The following is a 12,077-nucleotide window of genomic DNA, read 5'->3' as shown; positions in this document are numbered from 1 at the left end:
AGCTGAAAGCTTAAGTTATAATAAACCAAATATAATATATTCATTAAAACAAGTAATTATGCAAAGCACCCGCCCACTGCTGCACGTCCATCAATAAACTCATCATCGAGCGCCCACAGGCCTACAGGAGACACAGGCCTACAGGATCCCCTCGCTGGCTTCACAGCACATCACCGGCAACTGGTCCACTCCACACCAAGCCTCGATAGGCTGTCCAAGGTCAAACACAGGATACTTACACTCAGTCTGATCCACCTCATCGATGAGCTGAACAGCTTCAATGCAAGAGACAGTTATTAAACAGCCCTAAAACAAGCTAGAAGTGATTTGGTTAAACAATTCTTACCTTAATCTACAAGCTATAAACTCTGTATATAATCGTTATAGCAATACATAGCTCACCATTGTGATGAGGTCTTAATGTTGACATTTGGTTCCTTTGTACAAGTATGTATGTGTTCTTCTTCCCAGACAATTCAACCTTAGTTTCACCCGTCCACAAAACAGTCCCTTCCTTCAGCTGTTGTTGGGTTGGTTCGCTTTCAATGTCAAGTGCCATGAGTCTGGGAAAAACTTGACTCATGGCACTTGAGTAATTTGCCAGGACAAACGTATATGATAATACATTTTTTTATGTTCTACAGCATTAAATTGAACATCTGATGATGTTCATCTGCAGTGGAACATTGTTAAAAATCAATCTGGTAAAAATAGTTATTGGGAATGTATTTTCCAAATATGTAATTCAGGAGGGAGAGTCAAGAACTTGTATGGTACTGATTGTGCATCATGTGCAAAGTCCTTTTTTCCTATGCACACAACAAATTGCCCTCCCACATCAATACAACAACTACAACAAAAGAGCCAACTTCTAAGACAATCCCTCAACGTCTACAGGGCTGTTAATTGCTTGGGCAACAGCTTACAAACTAAATCAAAGTCCAAAGAGAGTGTGTAAACTTCCATCACGTCTCCAGCAAACTGTAGCTGCTCTGCAGAAAACCAGCAAACCAATCCCATCCCACTGATGAGGAATATTGGTGACCGTTCCCAATGGCTCCAAAGGGGTTTAGTGACGTGGCCGTAAATTATGTGTAAAAAAAATTCTGTAAATGCAGTGGGAATCTGAGGGAGAGGCCAGGTTGCCTCCATTAAACAAATCACCAAGCTGCGGCAAATGTCCTCCTCGGAGAAGCTGCCAATCCACAGGGACAGTTTGACAAGTGACAGATCAGAGAGTTGGTACGACTTCATATCTCTGAAGTGTGGCAGCAGCTTTCGCTCGCCTGCAAACTGAGTGACATCCCGCTTCACAAGGCAATTCCAGACTGGCAACACGCCTGCGACAGGTCAAGTCCTGCTCCCTTTTCTTTGAAGAACAAAAGTGGACAGAGAAAGAAGGATGGATATGGAGGGAAGAAATAAAGGAACTAAGAGTGGTTTAAAGGTGATGAAAAGTAAGAGAGGAAGTGAACTGAGGAACTTGAAGAGGGAGGAGGAGTACAGAGGAATTGGTCAAACGGAAACAATTTGTCAGAATAAAAATGAGGTAACTCTGTGTCTTTACCTCTATAACGGTAATTATGACGTGATATATTCATTAATCCATATCACTTCTGCTCTCTTCATAGATAGAGCAGCAACGATTATTTGACTACTAATGTGGACTAGCAGAAAATCAATATGCAACTACTTTTCAAGCAAATGATTAATGGTTCCTTCTTTTTCTTTTTATATGCTCTGATAAACTGTGATAATGACTTTGATTAAGTTGTTTGATGACTCATAGACCTTGTAAATTAATTGAGATAATAGTCTGCACCTGAATCGATTAATGTCAAAAGGATAATATGAAGTAATTGTTGGTTGTAGCTCTAATTCAAATGATAAAGAACAGGAGGTGTATAACTCAGAATGGCCCTTGATCAGCTGTGTGGCAGTATGCATAATATATTTTACCCCAAATCCCTTTTCAAAGCACGTCTGTGCACTCAGTCAGCATCAAGACAGAGTTAGCACCACTCTGTTCAAGGTATCTGTTCTCCTGCAAACCACTTTAAAGTAAATGAACGCTTCAAAATGCTTCATTTAAAATGATTTGTCATTATACGGAGGATCAGGAAAATTACTTTTTATCCAAAACTATCAAAAAAACGTGGCCATTTTGAGAGACTGGAGGGTGTTTACTCTCTTTTATTTGTTTTTAATCACGTATTAGAGTATTTCAATTATTGCAACTGTTGAACACTCATCCCTGGATCCCAGAGCTTTAAGTCTTGCACAGTTCGGTAGCCGGCGTTAGCATGCAGTAGGGGGTCGGTGGATGGAGACGGACCCCTGGTCGGATTTGACTCAGAACAGCAAGCTCTTTTTGGCAACAAATTCAAATTAAACCCACCACCCAGATGCCTCCTCTTGGTGGTCTGCGGCTACCTCCATTTGAAAAAACTCTTTGTGTTAGAGACTCGATACTGATATCAAATATGGAGAGCCTGCACTGCGCAGAGCAACAGATGGAAGACACACAAAAAAAGAAGAGTGCTTGTGAATACAGATGACAGTAAAACAGACCATTAAAACGATGAATGTCTCTCAGCAGCAGTGAACCATCTGACTTGAAAACTGACCAAGAGTCTGGAGACAGTCTGCCAGTTTGAAATGGCAAACAGGAAATCCTGCACAGAAACAGAACTCCATCACAAAAGCATCATTTTATGGAGGAGCTGGCAGGGAAACCACGGAGAGCCCTCTCTCTGCAGAGCTGCCTTGCTCGGGGCGATTCTGTGGGAACCCGGGTCTGAATAGAAATTCATTTTTCTCCTACACTTCATTCTGACTGCTTCTCCGCTTTTTTCATCCCTGTGAACCAATTCCTTCTCCCTTGCAAGCGTAAAATGAAGAAGCAAACTTGTGCTGGGTTATCCTCCTCCAGGAGATGATTATTACGATGAACTCCATGGCCTCTTAGTTTAAAACCTGACTCCGCCATCCATGTCATAACATCTTGGGACATCCAAATGCCTCATTTAGGTTTAATTTCCGCTGGTAAATCAGCACCGGCCAAATCAATAACTCATTAGGTGACTTCAGGCTGCTGGGAGATGACTTCCTTCTGCTCTGACATGAGCTGTGCACAGCAGCTTCAGCTCTCTGAGCTCAGAGACAAAGATGTAAGAGTGAGATCACCCAGGCAGAGGTGGACTGGGGCCCGGTGGACCAGCGCCAGCGCTTTCAGCAGGCCTGGTCTGTGCTGCAGCTGAATGGGCCGACACAGAGAAACCCTGGCCCTCAGGACTCTGCGGTTGTTTTCACTAGAAGAGTTTTTTGATTAAGTCGGCATTTGGAAGTGTTTACTCGTTTCGCCATGTTTGTTTTCATCTCATCGGTGCACCTCAGCAGGAGGGTGTTTGTATGGGAAGTAGGAGGGTGGGGAAAGTTCAAGATGAGTTTCCTGAACAAACAAGAGGACGGTGAAGTTTTAATCAATTACCTGTTGCACTGTGAAACAGTGGAAGGGCTCGAGAGGAAATGTTGAACTAGTTTGGGAATAAATGGGTAGACGGAACACAAATATATAAAATAAAAGCATGGCCTCTATTCGCAAGCAGATCACTGACTTCTTATAATATAATACTTATAACCCTGTGCAGGTTCCTTAGCCAAACGATCCACACGGCTAGATTCTTATCAGCCTAAATGCAGAGCTGACACGCACAGTGCACCACCAGTCCATTCTCTAGCAGAAGCTGTAACGAAATAAGGATTTTACGTAAATCAGGGACCACAATTCACACAAAGCGGCCAATTATACGTCAAAAATCCATTCACAGTGTCTGATTCAGTAAGGTTAAGTCACTCCTTGTTTACTGTTAACTCAATAGCTTTTAACAAAGTCACAAATCATTGAATATATTTAGAAAATTGTTCCTTGTTCAAGCATATTATGTTCTTCAAAAAAGCTTCCAAGATAAAAAAGCACAACAACTTGTCACACTTATTGTTAGTATTGTTCATAAGTGACAACGGTTTATTAAAAAGGCTTCAGAGTCCGCCTCTGAGCAAACAAAGGCCTTCCTGAGGGGCCACAGTTTTCTTTTATCTCCTTACTGAGATCATTAAAACTGATATTTTCAAAAAACTGAAGGCTGTTGTTGTGTGTTTTAACAATGCAAACAGAAGCTGAGTGACTGATGAGCTCCTAAATAGGTAGTTCTATATACTGAGATAATACAAAACAAGCATAACAACAGGCAAACTACCAGTTCATTCTTCCCCAGTTCTTTGGGAATCAAACAGCCAAAACAAGTTGTCTACTTGGCGTTAGCTGGCTATTGAGAGTGTCTGAGAACCAGTCATGCTCCCGGTCCTCTTTTCCCATGAGTTGACAAAAAGAGGCAGGAAGTCTCCACGGAGCCCAGACTCCAGCCAATGTGGCCTGGCCACAGATAACAGCCAAGATCCGTTGTTATGTTGGCAAGAGGCAAACAACAGCTCCACTGGACACATACAAGCGAGGAATAAGACGGAGGTGAGCAGGCTTGAGATCTGACAACTAAACAAACACTCCGTTTTCTGACCCAGCAGGTAAAAAGATGAAGAGTCAGTCTATAGTGAGAAAAAAACTCAATAAAAACTGAATAAAAATTCATTTTCATTCAGTTTCCCAAGTACTGAGCAGCAAAAATGTGAGAGAACTCACAGTGTTATCAGATATATTACATTTATATACATCTTTCCACAGTCAGCGCTTGTAATGTGTCCTAATGTGTCCTCATGTGTCCTCATGTGTCTCATCAACCAGGGAATTTCAACACAGAGATTTGTGATCAGTGTGTACATCCATTCATTCCAGTTGGTTGTGTACTTTAAGTGAGGGGAATTACTTGTGAGCCCCTCAGACAATGTGGTTTGCTCAGTCTTCCTCTGGCACAGCAGCACCTGAGCAGCTCCAACCCAAAGCATGAGGAGTTCCACTGACTCAGCAGAAACATCAGTCAGTTAATTAAGTGAAAACACATCACACAACATCATTTTTACCCTTATGGCCAATCCCATAATTGCCGCTACTGTATGAGTATCATTAGACCAATGCATAGGCTCCCAGGAGGGCTGCAGACGTCTGTGGGCTGTAATAACATACATCGAAGTCCTGTGCACAGCTCCTATCAGGCTTAATGTCAGTGTCATCCAGAATTTTTCACATCCATTCTGTGACTGCATTAATAAATCCCTTTCATATATCACACCGACACATTTAATCACTCCAGTCCTGGGGTTATGGGAGAGTGTTGACAGTGGCGGGTGAAAAGCAGCCCACATGGGGATGGAGAAACACCAGGATGAAGGATGGTCACTCACCATGAGGCCATGAGGGGGGAGTGTTTCTAGTCCGGGCTATAATGAATATTACAGAGTGGCCTAAGAAACACATTACTTTACTCCTACTACTTTACTGTTTGCCCAGAGGAAAATACCCACTGCGTGCACAGCATGTTTTGAGGCCTTTAGGTCCGTTTTCAGAGGACGACATCGGGCTCCCAGTGAGCAGCATCAGATGGGGAAGACTGGGGATGATAACCCCCCGTGTGTACTCACCGCTGTAGAACCGGATCAAACAGCTGAGGTCGGAGTTTGCTGCTTCTTGCTGCACCCGAACAGGGTCTGCGTAGCCCATAGACGCCAGGTAGTCGTACAGAATCTGGAGCGGACGCTCGGAGGGGTCCAGCCTCCTGACGGACAAGAGAGAACACAGAGGAGGTGTGATGATGACCACCACACAAAATGACAACACTAGTTTCTTATACGGGAAATACATGGAATGAAACATTACAATAAAGGTGGACGGTTTGAAGTTCATTAAAAGCAGCAGACAGTTTTTGATTGGCAAAGCAGAAGAGTCCGGGTCAACGTTCCCGACGACTCATCTGTTATAATTATTCCACTTGTCCAACAGGCCTTGTACCCTTTATCTTGTTAGTAGTAAAAATGTATTTGAGTTGAAAGTGATCAAGCTACAGGGGTCCCCGAACCCTACTGAGGTTATGTGTGATCTTTCAGAACCAATCAGAGAGTTTTTCTGGCCCCTCATCATAGAGCATGTAGAGCAGACATGAGCAGATCAGATGAGATTTGTGTGCACGGTGGCTGGCTTCACTTTACGTGTCAGCGTGAGGAGCTTGGGGATTTGGCAGGCCCGTGGTATCAAGCTGCTCTGGAAGACGCTCAGGGCATGACAAACTGCAGGGGAACCCCAGGGACACCCAGGACATGTCAGAGCAGAGGACAGATGTATCCCATTCCCCTCCCTCTACAGCACATTCCCCTGAAGACCACTAGGGCCTGCCACCTCTGAGGGACAACCCATGCAGTAGGTCCTCCCAGCTCTCATATAGGCAAGTTGCACTGTCTCCAACAATAGTCTCAAAATGCGACTAAATGGTCGCAGCCTGGAGCCCTGCCATCCATCTTGGAGGCAATTCGAGTTCCCCGTGGAAGAGCGTGGGAAAACGAACGATTGTTTCTGTTCTCACCCAATTGGCACTGAGAGTCTGATCTGGATAAGTGACTCAAAAATGTGTGAATGGGTGTTGTCCATCCACTCAGTAATTTAATCTTAAAGGGGAGTTTGTGTGACTGAAAATAAAAACGTTCCCATTGCAGGAGAGAAGCCAGACCAAGTCTTCCTGTAAGCAGCACATTACTACAAGCTATAAAAAGAAAATCACTAAAAACAGCTTCCATCCCTTCCATCACGTCCTTACTTACAAATCCTTCTTCAGCTCTCGTCTATGGGCTGTCACCAGCTCTGTGTGCCCACTTGAAGAGTTTGAGTATATATTGTCAATCACAGTAACAAAACGTACTACACATGGACTTTCCCCAGAGAGAAAATATAAAACTAGAGGTCAATTTAAGGTTAAACATAAATAGAGTTCTTGGGAGTGTATTTTCCATTGAGATACTAATACAATGCATTAAATGGAACCCTGAGTTGTTTGTACTGTATTGCTTATGGGCCGTCTGTAGGAATGTAGACATTTCTTTTTCTGAACAGAAATCATTTTTCATCAGTTTTCTTCAGTCTCCGTTGGCCTGTTTTGGATGAAGTCTTCTAATATTACATTTAAATCCACCTGATCATATTCACAGACAGACTGCGATTTAAGCTCAGTGCTGCTCGAGGATATCCTGAACCAACGCAGCCTATCCACAGGCTTACCAGAAGCCTCTCATTTAATGCCGTTCTTCATCACTCTGCAGTGCCTTCGGCTTTTAATCAGCGTACATACAACGAACTGGGTCCATATGCTGTTGATTGATCATGACACACTGCAAAATCATTACCAATCACCAGTCATGTGTCTGTGACTCGACCTTCAAGCTACCGATGCTCACTGACGCAACCTCTTACAGGTCTCAGCCTTAAATTCACCCACTGGCCTTATTGTTTCAAACCCACCTTTCAGGAGATTTTATGATTTTGCCGCATCAATATCCCACATCAGAAAAAAAAGAAAAATGGAGCAGACAGTGCGACTCACACAGAATACGCTGTGAGCCACTGCAATTTAAGCTATTGCGGTTTCGTTATTTTAGACTCTCCCGTCTAATATCTTGACGTTGGCTCTCTCCCAAAAGCAAAAAGGAGGAACGGCCCAGATTCCTTGGTCACGGATCAGTGAACCGGCTTTTTATCCTTTCACAAATAATCAAGGGGTCATTGGTTATTTCTGTCTCCATATGTCTCCTCTCTGGCTGAGAGAGGCGTAGAGTCATGTTCCCTGAGGGCATCCTGTCTGCGACGCTCTGAGAGCATGGGATGTTACGATAACTGCAGCCGGTCCCCGGCGCTGCGTTTTGCCCACTTTGCAAAACTCAAGCCTGCTCATGGTGACATGTGGGATTCAGGGACAGGATATCAAGTTAATGCTATGGCCTGGTGTATTTCTTATATAACATAAATGAGAACAAGATGTGGATATTGACCGAGAAACAGAACTCTTCTAAATTGTTTTCTTTGGATGTCAGCGTATGTCATGATTCCCGTCTCTGTCGTGTTTATTTGCCTGTCTAATGGAAGAGATCCGCTTTAATGAATGCAGCTGTCTAAACCTGCTGCGTAACAGCTCATGTTTCCCTCGCGCTAAACACACACACACACGCACACACACACAACCACAATACACACACACACACACGCGCACACACACACACACACACACACACACACAACCACAACACAGAGCAGCTTTCTACGCTTGCTTTATTTCTTTCACTTTTATTATTATACATTAAGCTGCAAGCTGCTAGCTGCTATGAGTGCACAGGAATACTGTATTGACTGCATGCAATGATGATGCTAATGCAGAGCTGCAGTTGATGGATACTGGATGCACGTGTTTTCCCATTAAGAGAAGCTGATGCAGTTTTAACCCACATTACGGTGCTGCTCTAAGAAGGGCTGTAGGGTACAGATCTGCACCGAGGACACTTTAGATTCTGATTCTAAAGTTGGTCTCTAGGCAGCCATCACACTTTTTTATTATTATATGCCAAATTACTAGCATTGATCAGAATTATAAGATATGAAGCATAACTTATCTTAAACGACTCAATATGGTGTGTCCTTACCTGACAAGGTCTCCGTGCAGCTGAACATAAAGTCCCTTTCCGTCCCTCTGAGCGCACAGCTCCTCCACCGTGGTGCTGGTGGAGCAAAGCACCAACTGCAGGTCAGTCTGAGGGGCGGTGGAGGCCTGAGGGCCGGAGGCAGGAGGCTGAGGGTCCACGGTGGCGCCATAGAGACACACACAGCCCCGCTGGGTGTCCCCCTTCAGCCAGTCCCGTTCTCGTGACCCAAATCTGGTCTTTCTTGTCACGGGGCCACGACTCCCATTCCGCTTCATGTTGCGCTGATGACACAGAGAGAGGCATTTCAACAGAGACAGCCATGAGCGTGTCTGACAGCCTAGAGAGCTTGAAGGGGGGTTCAACATGTCCTCAACACATCATCTATGGTGGTAGTTGCATCTGCCCACAACTGGAATAACAAACTGGAGCAATACCTACGCTGTGGAATTAAGTGAATTTGAAACTGCCTGATTTGGTGCAGTGGTGTTTGGATTATGAAGGAGAACCCGTCCTTCAGTGTACCAGGACACAAATAATCAGTGTATTATGATCACAATTTAGTCATCGGCAACTGTGCAACAAATACTTCCCATCTTCTGCATCTTGATTGAATTTAAGGTGGAGGTCGGGTCTTTGCGCGGTGGGCGCCCCATCGAGTGTCATCATAGCTTTCGTTTGAATTATTTTGTGAACCTTCTCCTCCCTGTTGCGAAAACTTTCACTTTCTCTACTCAAATCAGTCCGAACTGGAGCAGCGTCATTCCAGTTAGAGACACAGAGGATGTGACAGTGCAGAGGTTACGAAGTTCCACAACTGTTGCATTAACCGTGTGGCCACAGTTTGAGTGACCTGCCAGCTCCTGTCGAGGAGTATCTGAACGGAGCACTGGGCCTCAGTCGACGTCAGATGCAGCAGACAGCTGTGACCGAGTGTGAATGGGAAACAGGGTCACGCTGAATAAGAGCATGCATGTTCAACCAACCAAACCTTAATCAGGAAGAAGAAGAAAGATGCTGTGTATTTTCCTACCCTCCTGAAGAAAACCAGGTTTGTTAATGGCCGCCCGGGCTCTGTTTCTCATTTGGCTGTGGAGGTCCCTCGTGGACTTATTGATCTGTGCAGTGTGTACGTAACTAAAACACAAACTGCATCTGGCTCATCCGCAAATCAACAGACCTCGACATCTCTTATCATGAGGGAATTTCTTTAATGCAAAACACTGGAGTCTTTTCTGTCTTTGTTAACAGGCAGAAAAAATAACTATAAATATCACTTTCCCCTTCACTATTGACACTGACACGAATTATGGTTTCACAGCCAAGAACTATGAGCAGAAATACTGAATGGGAAAATCAGCATTTTAGTTATGGCCCTATGAGCTTGTTAACAGGGTGACCTATTTGACTTTATGACTTTCGATATGCGTACACATTAAACTGAATTGCACAACTGAGATTTTGTGTGCGTGTGTGTGTGTGCGGTCCAGGTATTACGTGTATTGTGGGGACCTCAATCTGTTAACACAGTCACATTATGGTGGCAAAAAAACAAGTCACCATAGCGTAAATCATTACACATAAGTTTTTAGGTTAAGGCCTCGATTAGGGTTAAGGTTAATGATCGAGTTAGTTTATGGTTTGGTTAAGGTTAAGGGTCAGACAAGTAATGGTTGACGTTAGAGTAGGTCTCCAGAAAAATCTATGTAATGCCGTAGAATGTCCCCTGAAGTCATGGAGACACAACTGTGTGGTTATGTGGTGGTGTGTGTGTGAGAGTGTGTGTCCTTTAGGGACTTGTATGTTACAAAATCATCTGTCTTGCCTTAAAATGTCACAGACAAATTGCTCAGAAGTGCAGGGCCTCCCAACGAAAGCTCTGACAGCCTTCCCTGCGTGTGCGTACGTGTGTGCATGTGTGAGTGTGTGCGTGTGTCTGCTACGTTCCTCACTGGATGACAGTCATCTCCGGATCAATCATCAACCATTGGAGATCGTCACTCAGCTGACTCACAGCACGTTACATAATACTAATGCGAATATGCGTTTGAGTTCTGTTTGAATAAACCACCGCAGTGACAGCGACAAAACACACAACATGGAGAAACGCTCCGGTGGGAACCAGCCGCTCGCTCCTCTCCACTCACCTTTAACACTCGGATCCCCGTCGCAGCTCCCGGACCACTGCGGCTGCCGCGACCCGCAGCCTGATCCAGCCCCGCCGGGTGGACCACCTTGTCCGGCTGCCTGTCTATGCAAGCCCCGCTCCCTCCCACATCCCCTCCCTTCTTGCTGGTGCCTGTTTGGCTGTTGTGATTCGCGACGACCGCCGCGTTAACGTCCTCGTCCTCCATCGCCATGTCTCGTCCCTCCCGTCAGCAGCGGCCGCGAGCGAGAGGCGCGCTGCGGGTACGTGACTGGCAGATTCCCGCGGAGCAGCGAGGACTGGTCCGGGGTCGGTGCAGCGCCGCCATGTCCACGGTGACTGTGAGCGCTGTCAGCCGGGCCCGGGAGAGCCGATCGATGCACATGACGGGGGCGGGACCAGGGGGCTTGTCCGGCGGCCGCTGCCCCTTTCTCACCGCGACACATCCACGTTCATGTGGGACGTCAGTCAGAAGTCCACCACGGTGACATCACGACGGGCCATCGTAGGGTGTGTCTACGGCCGATCACACGTTCTAGCTCTATTAAAGGGATCGTTCACCCCGAAATGAAAACTCTCTCATTATCTATAGTCACCGCGATGGCGATGGAGGGGTGGTGGGAAGGGTTCGAGTCTCAGGGGTAAACAGTGCTGCAGACAAATCCAAAAGAATTCTTCAAACATCACAATCCTTCAAACTGCTTGTGTGGTGACATTCAAATTCAACTCGTAACATTGCATTTACACCAAGTTTTTAGCTAGGTCGATTTGAATGTTGGGCTTACAGACACTTGGATGACACCACGTGAGCAGTATGAAGGCTAGTTGAGTGGTCACCATTCACTTCAAATATATTTGTTTTGGCTGCAACGCTGTTTACCCCTGAAACACCAACAGTGTCGTGTGGACACAAACACCCACCACTTGACTCAGGGAATTTTCATTTTTAGGTGAACTGTCCCTTTAATGTTTTATTTGAATCTTTCACTGTATCACGTCAATATTGATAGACTAATATGTAGTGTCATTTTCTAAACCTTCAGTAAATTGCAACGTATTTGTCTAATAATTTCAAAAAGTGTATAAAAATACAAAGCATTACTGTTATGAATATTATAAATAATGTCCACCTCCACTGACACGTATGTCAACATATTTTTGAGATTTAATGAAGATTAAAATTTGAACTTTAGTTGTATTGCTTTTGATGACATTTTTACTTCATCAGGTAAATCTACTCTCTAGTATTAGTAGCTCGAATCTAAAGTGCTGCAGTTGATCTGGATTTATTGTCGACAACCAG

The 12,077-nt window shown here is 44.8% G+C and overlaps 1 protein-coding gene across 1 annotated transcript in view; it reads right to left on the bottom strand.

The window, feature by feature from the left end:
- The window catches only part of phlpp2 (PH domain and leucine rich repeat protein phosphatase 2), a 35,095-nt gene extending 23,972 nt beyond the window's left edge, over window positions 1-11,123 (bottom strand). Inside the window, exons 1-3 of the mRNA XM_062385631.1 lie at window positions 10,776-11,123; window positions 8,632-8,912; window positions 5,596-5,729 (exon numbers count right to left, since the gene is read on the bottom strand). Of these exons, the coding sequence (XP_062241615.1) occupies window positions 5,596-5,729; window positions 8,632-8,912; window positions 10,776-10,988 (628 nt within the window). The 5' untranslated portion in view covers window positions 10,989-11,123. The remainder of the gene's footprint in view (window positions 1-5,595; window positions 5,730-8,631; window positions 8,913-10,775) is intronic.
- Window positions 11,124-12,077: the final 954 nt, after the last annotated feature.

Source organism: Platichthys flesus, chromosome 1 (genome assembly GCF_949316205.1).
Source record: "Platichthys flesus chromosome 1, fPlaFle2.1, whole genome shotgun sequence".
Taxonomy (NCBI): domain Eukaryota; kingdom Metazoa; phylum Chordata; class Actinopteri; order Pleuronectiformes; family Pleuronectidae; genus Platichthys; species Platichthys flesus.
Note: the sequence above shows the minus strand (reverse complement) of the source record. Positions and strands in the feature narration are given on the sequence as shown.